This window comes from Chelonia mydas, chromosome 8 (genome assembly GCF_015237465.2).
Source record: "Chelonia mydas isolate rCheMyd1 chromosome 8, rCheMyd1.pri.v2, whole genome shotgun sequence".
Classification (NCBI taxonomy): domain Eukaryota; kingdom Metazoa; phylum Chordata; order Testudines; family Cheloniidae; genus Chelonia; species Chelonia mydas.
Window position 1 is genome coordinate 18,491,487 of NC_057854.1, and position 11,990 is coordinate 18,503,476.

At 44.8% G+C, this 11,990-nt stretch overlaps 1 protein-coding gene across 1 annotated transcript; it reads left to right on the forward strand.

Moving 5' to 3' along the window:
• The first annotated feature begins 120 nt into the window (after positions 1–120).
• LOC122461378 lies at positions 121–8,003 on the forward strand. The gene is made up of 9 exons (XM_043520704.1): positions 121–206; positions 1,972–2,190; positions 3,349–3,504; positions 3,608–3,768; positions 4,309–4,418; positions 4,673–4,794; positions 5,719–5,934; positions 6,849–6,992; positions 7,828–8,003. Exons 2-9 carry the CDS (start codon positions 1,980–1,982, stop codon positions 8,001–8,003), a joined length of 1,296 nt encoding a protein of 431 aa, XP_043376639.1. The 5' UTR covers positions 121–206; positions 1,972–1,979.
• The last annotated feature ends 3,987 nt before the right edge of the window (positions 8,004–11,990 follow it).

Consider the following 11,990-nt stretch of genomic DNA (forward strand, 5'->3'; position numbering starts at 1 on the left):
TGATCCAGCTATGCAGCCAAGTTACTGCAGTAATGTTGGAGGATTTTACATATATTATTAAGTGTAATTAGAACTTTGCTTTTACTTCAGGTTAAACGTACATAGGAATGCAACTGCAAACTGTGTATTTCTTCAGCATAATAAAGTAGCTTTAGAAGCAGCTAGTTGCCTTTTAAAATACCATGTTGTGTGCAAAAGAAATGAAGGTAAGCAACAGGATAACTTTTCTGTTCAGTCCTTGCATTTCTCTGTTCTTTCATTTCTTCTTTTGCTTCTACCCATTGTTTTTATTACAAATGATTCAGTATTTTTAATGAACTTAGTCCACATGTAAACACAGATTTTATTTTTTTCATTTGTTTGCATAGATTTTTGGAAAATGTTCTTATCCTTTCTCTCATACAGCTGTGATTCTGTGAAGGATACTTCACTTAGAGAATCTTAATTAGCAGTGTGGAACACTTGAATGCGTAATAGACTATTTATATGAAAAGGGTGATGCTGAGTCCATGAACAACAACAGGCCTGATTTTCTTCACATTCTAGTGTAATTCCATTAAATTTTGTACAGTCACTGTCCATTTACCTTGGTCTAAGTAAGATCAAAATCAGGCCCAACACATTCACAATTGCACACTTCCATTTTTCATATATAATTAGTACAGTTGTGTGCGCAGTGAGGAGTCTAAACACCCATGTGTATACACAGTCACCAGATTTGTGCATGCAGCTGCCCAAACCATTTTATTTGCATGACTAATTTAGTCATGCAATTGGAGATTGCATTTCTGTGTATGTACCTGTAGCGGGGCAGGACTCACCCCTGCAGCGCCTCTTGCTGGTCGTCCAGGGAATTAGCATTTTCAGCCTCTGGAGCGTCCCCTGCAGGCCAGTGTCCCGCTTGCCGCTGGGCCCAGAGTCCCTCCAGGACCCCCTTTCACAACAGGGTACTGCCCCCTGGCAGTACCCCCACAGATCTGGGTCTCCCCACCCCCAGAGAACCCCCACCTCATCTCAGTCTTTGGCTACTGCCAGTCACCGTCTAGCCCCCACTCCATGGGGAGGACTGCAGTATAATTGCCACTCATCATTGACAAGGAGGGTCTGGACCTGCTGCTTCTGCCTACCCTTGGGCTGTCCTCTGCAACCCAAGTACCCTTTTCCGAGGCCTTCTACAAGGCCTGCAGCCCAGGGGTTTCCCAGGCCGGAGCTCCCCAGCTCCTCTGGCCTTCCCCCAGCCCTGCTCCACTTCAGGTACTCTGCTCAGCTCCCAGCAGTCAGGCCCATCCCTTTCAACATCTAGAGTGAGACTGTGTCCTCTTATAAAGGCCAGCTGGGCCCTGACTGGGGCGTGGCCGCAGCTGTGGCTGTTTCCCCAATCAACCAAGGCTTGCTGCTTTTCCTAGCAGCAGCCCTCTCGCAGCTTCAGCCCTCTCCCAGGGCTGATTTCAAGCCCTTCAGGGCAGAAGTGGGTGACCACCCCGCTACAGTACCTTTTGGCTTTTTCCTTGAGTGGATTACTAGGATTGCTATATCAAGTGGATTATTGCAGTGGATTTCTAGGCTCTGTGCTAGAGGATGAAGTATTCTGTGAAGTACTGGGCTGGATCTTGGGAGATATGAATTCAATTCTTGGCTCTGCAACAGATTTCCTGTATGTCCTTGGTCAAGTCACTTGCTCTGTTCCTCAGTTCCCCTTCTACAGAGTCGAGATAGGGAGGTATTACTGTCTTTCAAGGGTGTTGTGAGTAATCCTTATGGATTTATCCTCACAACACCTTGGGAAGGCAGTCAGATATTGTCTATGAAAATGAAGACAGTAATAGGTAGCTATCCTTTATAATTTTCTGGAGACAACTGGGAGTGTTGGGAAACAGCTGTAGGGTGTCTATATTTGAAAGTCCTTCCTGTGGTTTGGGTGGGGATAAGTGTCTGCCATTTCATTCTGGGATGTTTTTCCTTCTCTTTTAGCTGAAGACATGTTTCAGTTTTATGCAGGCCACATAATAACACAAAGACAAAATTTGTTGCCAAAAGTATACTCTTCTCTCGAATCTGCTGAAAATGCATGCCTGTATGAGAAAACACACTGTACTGGAGTAGTCCGTTCTCAGAAACGGTATCATTTAGTTAGTGGAACAGAGGTATTTAGAAGCTCTAATAAAGCTGACGCATTATATCTTAAAACTGGTAAGTATTTAGTGTATATATTTCTAGTTATAACCCAGACTTCGTTAGTACCTCTTACTTTATTATATCAGACTACCTTACAACAATAAATTAACTAAAATACAAATTAAACTGTGTGTGTTGTCTTTAAAAGGATATCCCTTGTGTTTGGTCTCCCGTTAATGTTGTTGTCCATCAAAAATGCCCCGTATATAAAATGCCCTTCAGAGTGACAGCTACTCTCCTGCAGAACGGGAGAGCTGATTTACTTTTTAAAGACACATTCTTACTTCATGAGTCAGATCTTCAGGTACTCTTGAACTTTGCCAGCCATGTGAAAGGAGGAGGTTACACGTGGCTCTTGCAATATTTTTGCCCTGCAGTGCTGGGGCATCCGGGGGTCCTTTTTGACTTCCTGCGTAAGTTAGATCAATTTCAGAGCTTTTTAAATTGTGCCAGAAGGCCAGGCCCGTGACCCTCAGTACAGCATACTCTGCCACATTTCTGGGTCACTCACTGTGCTGAGGGTCAAGAGTGGGTGCATAAAGTCATGCTGGCTATGTGCCACCTCAGTATTCCCCAACCCACTGCTGTCAGAGCAGTCCTCCACTCCTGGTGTGCTGCTCCAGTGATACATCGGAGGTAGATCGACAGCTGAGAATCTGACCTCAGAACTAAGAAGGAAGCATGCTCTTAGAAACACAGGAAATGGAGAAAGAAGGATCAGTTTTTCTCTGATACACTGGTGTAAACATGGAGTAATTCCATGACTTCACAGGAGTTACTCCTGGCTTCCACCTGTTTAAATAGGAACCAGGCCTCATATTATATGTCTATAGAAACATAGACTGAACGGTAAAAATAAATATGACCCAGTGAATAAAGAGACACAGATGTGGTGTAAATAAACACTAGTGCCACATTTAGCACAAAAGCTAAAATTACTCTTTGCAAAGCTTATCTTTTCCCTTTGTTAAGGCTATTGTGAGAATGGGCTGAGGTGGGTGTATTTTAGGGCAGTCCTTTATTGATGTATGTGTGACTTTACTTTATGGGGTAGGTGCCTAGATCACTGGATATGAGCCTGTATTGTATTTTTAAAATGAAATAAATTTTAAAATGAATGAGGGACTGAATATTCCCTGCGCTCTGTCATTTAACTCTGAAACTTCCTTTGAGGCTGCCGGCCAGGTTACTATGGCTCAGATTGTCAAGCCACTTGCCATCCATGCACCAATGGTTTTCCTTGCAGTGGTGTTACTGGACATTGTGTAGGCACTGCCAGCGTTACTTGCAGTTTACAGTCTCAGGATCCACGGTGCTCTCCTAGCAAAGGTACAGAAAGCAACAGTTTGGAAATTCATATCCTTGTATTTATTGAGTCCCATTGGCTCTTTTATTTGCACAGTCGGGTACCATAACAATTTGTGGTGTTCAGTTTCCAGGCAGTTGTGCCCCCAGAGGCCTCGATGGCATTATTTTCTAAAGGCATGTTACTATGTGGAAGATACTAAAACTAAAACGTGGACTGAGGCCAGAAGTGCATGTCAGGGCTTTAAGGAGACAGATCTCGCTAAAATTACAAACAGTGCTGAAAAGGTACCCTGTCTAGTTTCTCATTTGACGGATTTCAAATTGGGGGATTTTGTAAGTGTGGGAGGATTTTTTGTTTTGCTGTAGATAGAAGATACAATAGAGAATGCACTGTGTGCTGTATTTCCATCATAAGCTGCTGCCTGCTGAATGATTGTGCTTTCTGATTCAATAGTCTGAGCCACACTCAGTGCATCTGAGTTAAAAACGGCCCTACGTGGCTCTAATGGGTGGCTCTGAGTTATGCCGGCTGCAATGATCTCACAAGCAACTGTATTGACAAGCTTAGGAGGGTGTCACATCCCCAGTGCTTTGTAGCTAAGGTGGCTGGGGAGTATGGGACCTGTAGTGCTGGGTGAGCTCAGTGGGCTCACACACACAAAAGGAAAAAGCTAGACACTTAATAAAAATGAGCAAGAACCAGATGGTTTGAGTCACTCTGTCCCATGTGGTAACTGGACAAAGGATCCTACATGTTGCTGAATGAAGAGCAAAATGGATAAGAGGCCTAATAACACGTTTGAATGGATTGTTTTTTCATTCTAGGCTTGGATACAGTTTAAAGGGGAGAACAGTTGGATAGGTTTGACCTATAAAAAAGAAGACTTCAGATATGTGTGGGTCGATGGCACATCTGCTCGGTCTGAAAGAGCATGGTGAGACTAAATTTTGACAGATTCTGTTGTTTTAAATAGGACAATAGCAGTTAGAACCTGCAAGAGAAAACCATTGAGCCCAGGGCTGAGGCTGAATACAGATCCTCAGTAGAGAACACCTTGGGTTCTAAACCAGTACCATGGCTGTTAGCTACAATTTTCTTAAATAAAAATGCCACGCACACCTTCAAATCTGGAGATGCTGTAGTTGACCTCATTTGGTTTTGCAACTTGGCTTTTCTCCGTCCTGGCAGGGTCATGAAACGTAACAGGAGGCATACGCTCACTAAAGAAGACTGTGTGGTTGCCTTCAAGCAATACCTTTCCCCGGCAGATTGTTCTTCTCTGAGAAAGTGGATATGCAAAAGAGAGGGAGGTAAATTTATCGTATCTGTGGCTTAGAACCCTAATTTAGGGTTCAGTTGTCTGCGTAAGAATGGGAGAAGAGCTCTTCTGCCCAAGGGGGAGTTCCAGGAAAAATTGAAATTGTGTCCGGACCTTGAGGAGGACATGGAGGTGGAGTGCTTGCTTATGTCTCTTTTCTCTGCACAGTCTGGCCTTTAATTTTAAGATTGTATGAAGTAAACCTGTAGGACCTGATTCCTCAGTGTGTCGATCTGATTCTGTGCCAGTGTAACTTCACTGAGTTCATTGTAAGTAAAAGGATCAGCCTGATTCACCATTTCACTGTACTGCAGTTGAGCGCCAGAGTTGTCTCGTCGGAAATCATTCAGACTGGCCTCCTTGCTCCATGCACAAGCTGACCCGGAGTTGTAAGACTGTATGAAGTAAACCTGTAGGAGTAAACCTCAGGGGAGTTACACTGTGGTAAAATTGGACAAACATACTGGGCCCTGAAAGTTTATTTCATATTAAGGGCTAGATTGTGCACGTAGTGAGGAGGCCAATTTGATTCACAGTGGAGTGATCTGGTGTTAAACTGGAGCAGTGAAATGGTAAATTAGGGTCATCATTTTACTTAGTCTTTCTCTGGCAACTTAGCCCTTTAAGAACCTGATTTTTCAGAAATATGGAACACTTGCATCTCCTATTGACTTGAATTAAAACAATACCTCTGAAAATCCAGAGCTGAGGAACTCGCTTGCTAAGATTCATCTACGCCCTTGTGGCCCCTGGTGGAGATTTTAACAATATGACTTGGGCCAAGTCTAACTGGAAACTTTTGGTTAGGTTTGCAATTTATCTTTCCTGCCATGGCCCATCCCATCCTGCATATTCATATTTTCTGAATTTCATTTTATGCCATCATCCATTTTATTTTATTTTTTAATTTTTGCAGATGTCAACCTCTTTACAATGCACAAGGGGAGAGCTTTGTACTCCCCTTACGTATCAACATCAAGTATATATAACACCTTAAAGAAAGCTACGGATACCTGCTCCGTGCTCCAGACCTGCACTGGGATCGTGGCAATGGGGGAGCACTACATTCTACAAAGTGGGATGGAACTGTATAACAGCAGGAACAGTAGCGTGAAATCCTTTATCAAGTCAGGTATGTCAAGTGTTTTAGAGCTTAACTCTCTCCCTCCCCCCCGCCCCCCATCCTAAGTGGGGAGGAGGTTGGAGTGGTTTTTTTGTTAGTTGTTCTTTTAAAAAAAATTGATGTGAAAACAGAAGACAAATGTAAAATAGCTGCAGAATTTTAGGGAGAGGATGTGAGTCATGCCTAGCAGAAAAATTGAAGGCTTACTTCATCTTTGTTAACAAAAGTGAAAGACGTAGAAGGATGCTGCTTGTCTAGATGAGCAATCAGGCTGCCTACTCCCAAAAGCATAAAATAAAATGAGCTAGCACAAAACACCAGAGGAAGATCCAGAAAGCAAGATTTTGAATGCTGTCGCTGCTTTAGTACAGAATAAACTAATACCGAGAAGTGTTAATCACTTCCTTCCCCTTCTGCTGCGCATTTGAAACTGCTAGCCCTGTGCCATGCTCTTAAGCCATTTTTTCTATGAGCATTTATCTCTCTCTCTAGTTATATCTATTGTTTTTTTTCAAGCACTAACAAGAAGCAGCCTTGTCGTTGCTGTGACAAAGCCCTGGGTCAAGACTTTTGTACACTGGGCTACCTTTTCACTTAAAGGCAGATATTTTGGAAAGCTCTGAGTGGGAACTAATATTTTCACGATAATTTGTCATGGGGATGGCTTTCTTTTCCACCCTTACCGGACATCTTGCTTGTGTTGGTTTGCATTAGAAGCTGTAATCACCAGCCAAGGTCCCAGAAGGCACACTCTTAATTTCTGCTAATGGTTAATGAGTGTGGGTGTGTGCCTGCTTGTGTGTGCAGACCCCAAAAGTTTTACTTTTACTTTAGGAACATGGTATTTTTTCCACAATTGTAATTAAACTTTTACTTTGGCAGCTGTTCATCTCTATTGTCCTTCGCTTGTTCCCTTTTCACAGATTGCATCTCTGGAAGATTTGGGCTTCTGTGTGAATTTAAGTGTCCACCATGCGAACAGGGTATGGCCTGCAATCCATACACAGGGCTGTGTGGTGACACTGTGTTTTGCAGTAAGGAGAATAGTCTTATCCCCTGTGGAAAAGGTGAGCCTGTTTAACATCCATAGGAGAGAAGAGGAAAACTGTGACTATACACAGGACCTATTTGTGCACATTCTTGTCTCTTTATTCATGTATTATGTCATCACCATTCGCAGCACCTCTAAACGCAATGGTGATGCTCTAGATTTACACCAGTGTTAGTGGGGTGAGGAACTCCATTAAAGTCATTAGACTGACACAATATATAACTCATGCCATCCTAACCTTCAGGAGGTTTAGATCAGACCTTCAGATTAGACCTTCTGACCTTGCTGTGTGCAGGAACTCTGCAAACTAGGTCTCAGCTGTATTCCATTTTAAAAGAAACTTTATAGTTTTAAACAAATAGGAAAATCCCCATGTTATTGATTTTTATTCACTGTGCGCTGGAAAGAAAAGTGAAATTTGCCACTTTTGAGAAACTTGTTTAAGTCATCTGATTATAATTTAAAATATTTCTGTTGGCCAATGAGTAAGTCCATAAACATAGCCTAGAGCTGGGACTCAAACCAAAACCCCATAACTTCAGAGGTGTTTAGATACCTGAACTCCTGACCAAATCCAAATTTTGGAAATGGTCCCAGTTATAGTTACAAAACCAGAGATCGGATACCCAGAACCTATGGGGTGTTTGAAACCAGATTTTGTGGCGTGAGCCCTTGTCTGATGTGATCTTCGTAGTATTTTGTAAGTATTAAAAGCTTTAAGAGATCCTTATACTGAACAGATTGTATAAGAACAGTCTTAAACATCCTTCGCCATAGTGATCCTTCCATTAGGCCAGTGGAGCAATACCAGGGATGAAACCAGCCCCACACGTGTATGCTGTGATTTTTAGGGTCCATATTTGGTGGCACGTGCCCAGTTGAAAATGGGTGGCAATACTGGCAAGGCAGCTGTTACTATATCCACACAGCAAAGAGACAAACCTGGCTACGTGCAAGAGACCTGTGCAGGCGTTACAGGGACACAGATCTTCTGTGGCTGACAAGTCCTGGGGAAAAGGTATACTAGAATGTCAGTGAAGGGTATGTGTACGATGTATGTACTTATCTTTGCAAATCTCAGTTCCCCAGAGGCTTTGGGACTATATCTAGAGTGTGAGGAAGGGATGTGTGTGCCTACAGCTGCAGATTTGGAGAGGTTTTGCATTTTCTTGTGTGATTCTATGCCTGAATCTTCTGTAATTCTGGGTTGATACTCTGCAGAATCTCTGGTTTCAGAGACTGGGATACTTTTTTAAAAGCAAGTATAACTTAAAATTCAGGGAGAGTGGAGGTTAAATGTAATTAAATCTTACTATATGTTAGCTAACCTAGTTACTTATATGGCTCCCATTATCACTGTATCTGAGCACCTTATAGTCTGTAATGTATTTATCCACACAACACTGCTGTGTGACAGGGCAGTTCTGTTTATCCCCATTTTACAGATGGGGAACTGAGGCAGAGTTGCTAAGTAACTTGCCCAAGGTCACACAGGAAGTCTCTGGAGGAGCAAGGACTTGAACCAAGTTCTCTAAGTCACATGCATGTCCCCTAACCAGCAGACTGTCCTTCCTCTCAGTCATTACAGCAACACTTTGTGTTAAATAAAAGCCACCTAAAAGCACCATGAGCTCTACTCACTCCTAGATTTTGTTGTTGGAACCTAGCCTACAGATCGCTGGTGGTGAAAAGTGCACCCACCAGAGATATACAGTGGTATAAACTGCCCACAACTCCTGCTTCACCATGGGGTCTATAACCAGTCTAGAGAGTGAGTGAGGCTGGTTGGAGAGACATAGCTAAGGGTACCCAACAGATGTAACCATTCTGCTCAGCTCCTGTGGAACCATGGTTGTAACTTAAAGCTTTTGTTGTTAGAAACCCTGCAGAAGGCAGTGGTGTATGGACTGCCTGGTCTTTCCTGAGGTAAATCTCACCCTCCAGGATTGGGGGCTGCCATCTGGGGTGAATCTGTCCTCTTCTCTTCAAATTCTGCTGTGTTCCAGAATAAATCCATTTAGAAAATAAATTCTTTCATGCCTTATCCTGCAAGATCACACAGTGACATTATGGCAGCACAGCTTAACAGCCACTGGGCTACAGATGGTACTGTGTTCAGAGTCTGAAAGCTGAAGACTAGGGAGTCTCTGAGTAGGGTCAGTGCTGAATCCTGGTATTAGGATCAGTTCATCTTTCCAATGAGGCAGAGCAGCCCTGGCCACTGCTAATATTGCAAATGTGAGAGAATTTTAAGCATCCAGTTTACTTTAAAAGTTTGCCTTTGCAGTTCTCTCAATGAAAATACGCTAGCCAGTTTCACCTTTATTCAAAGCAATTTTCTAATCAGTTGCACATTCTGGTTCTCATACACTAGCACAGGGGTCGGCAGCCTTTCAGAAGTGGTGTGCCGAGTGTTCATTTATTCACTTTAATTTAAGGTTTTGTGTGCCAGTAATGCATTGTAACATTTTGAGAAGGTCTCTCTCTACAAGTCTATATATTATATAATTAAACTATTGTCGTATGTAAAGTAAACAAGATTTTCAGAATGTTTAAGAAGCTTCATTTAAAATTAAATTAAACTGCTGATCTTACGCCGCTGGACCCCTCAGCCCGCTGCCAGCCTGGGGTTCCATTCACCTAGGCTGGCAGCGGGCTGAGCGGGGCCTGCGGCCAGGACCTTGGTTGGCAAGGGGCCGGCAGCCAGAACCCCGGGCCGGCAGCCAGAACCCCAGACCGGCAGCGGGCTGAGCGGCTCAGCCTGGTGCCACTCAGTCCACTGCCGGTTTGGGGTTCCATCCGCCGGCTCCTGCCAGCCAGGGTCCCGGCTGCCGGCCAAACTCAGCCCACTGCTGGTCTGGGATCCTGGCCTTGCCCACATAGAGTGGGTACCTGCCTTCTCCCTGGTTCTAGCCCATTCTCTTTCTCTTTCTCTGCACTGAGCTGAGGGTGGGAGTGCACTGAGCACAGGGCTGGGGGTGAAGGAGCAGGTTGGGGTATAGGGTCTGGCCAGGAGCTAGAATGAGGGAGGGGGCTCAGGTTTGGGGCAGGAGGTTCGGGTGTGGAGTGCTTACCTGGGCAGCTCCCATTTGGTGCGAGGGGTGCACGAGCTCCCGTTTGGTGCTCAGGGTGGGCGTGGGAATGTGGGGGGTGCAAGAGTCAGGCCATGGGGTGTGGGGAGGCTGGGGGTGTGTGAGGAGGATGCAGGAGTCAGGGCAGAGGGCTGGGGGCATGTGTGGGGGGTACTGGAGTCAGGACTGAGGTCGTAGGGGGGTGCAGGGGTCAGGGCACAGGGCTGGGGTGTGTGTGGGGCGGTGTAGGGGTCGGGGCAGAGGGCTGGGGGTGTAGGCTAGGGTCTTGGGGTTGCTCCCAGCCCTCTGCCCAGAGCAGCTCACGGCAGGGGGCTGGAGAGGATATGCCCTGATTCCACCCCCTTCCCCAAGACCCCGTTCCCACCTCTTCTCCACCTCCTCCCCGGAGCAGTGAGTGAGTGCACTGCAGCTCAGCTTCTCTGCCCTCCCCTGCAAGGGCCATCAGCTGATGGCGGCAGGGAGGGAGAGGAGGAGGGGCAGGAACCCAGCATGGCGGGGGGAGGGGAGAGCTTGCTTGCCCTGCAGCAGCAGCCGCCAGGACCATGCTTCTTCACCCTGCCTCCGGGGGAGAGGCGCGGAGAAGAGCAGGACGGGGCGGGCAGGATTTTTAATGGCACACTGCTGCCTATCGGGGTCCTGCTGGCCTGGGTTCGGCAGTGGGCTGAGCGGGGCCGGAGGCTGGGACCCGGCAGGCAGCAGCGTGCCATTAAACATCGGCTCCCGTGCTGTGTTTGGCCCGCGTGCCGTAGGTTGCCGACCCCTGCACTAGCACAATACTGTACTATTTTGCATTGCAAGCCTTGCAGGAGAATGTTTTATTTTTCTTTCAAATTCTTTTCATCACAATTTTTAAGAACAATCTTAGATTTTGTAAAAAAACAAAACCGTTTGTTCCAGATGAATATTTTGGGCCAAATCCCATGGCATTTTACTAGAAAAGGGAAATTGGGTCCATTATCACCATTTTACCTACCTACCGAAACTCATCTGCCTTTTCAAATAGAGAAGATATTTTTCACTACCCTTTCTAAAATGCTGCTGTCATTTTTGCTGATGCAGAATGAATACTGCAGTTCTGTCCTTAGAGAGGGCTGAATTAAAATTCGTACAGGTTGTAAAACACTTAGCACCTTTCATCCCAAAGGATTCCTGTTTAACTGTAAGGCTGTAACATCTCTGTTTTTACAACTTAAGTCAAACATAAAAAATCTCCATCTTCAAAATAAAATCATCAGGTGAAATGTTAATGTTATTGTCCATACCTTCTTGATATTAAACATAGACTAAACAGAGTAAAATTGTTGTGTATTAAGTGAATCTTTGCTTCTCAGCTATCCAAAACAGTAAACTACTGTCTAAACTATATTGTTTTGAACATCAAAATGACTGTTGAGGGGAGGAGAAGGGGGTGGGAGGGGGAGAATGTCATCTTGCAGTACATTGTCTTCGCTGTTCAGGATTTTCCAAAAGAAAAGTTCCCTCTTTTACTGTATTGAATCACAGTTTGGTTATTTATAGGAATGGCTGGTATCTAAACTTCCCAAAGCATCATTCTGGACTGGCCTTTATGGGTTTAGATTCTGTACAGTTTTGCAGTGGTCGAACAGTCAATTCCCATTTGCAGCTTCAAGATGGTGAGTTGAGTAAGCAAGTGCGAACTAGAATTTGTGTGTTATACTGGCATCCGAAGTGCATTCATCAGGCCAGTCCCTCCTGTTGCTCTCTTCAGTACGGCCATCCTCATCTTTTGACATGGAGTTGTGGTCCAAGGGGAGGCTACAGGAGCATACAGTGCTTCATCATGGTCTGCTCAATCCAGCTGCACTAGTTTCCTAATGAAATTACTTTCCTAATGAAAATTCTAATTGAAAATGGCCAACTGGCTGTAGTTAGCCAACTAAGTTTGGGAACAGCACTACTGG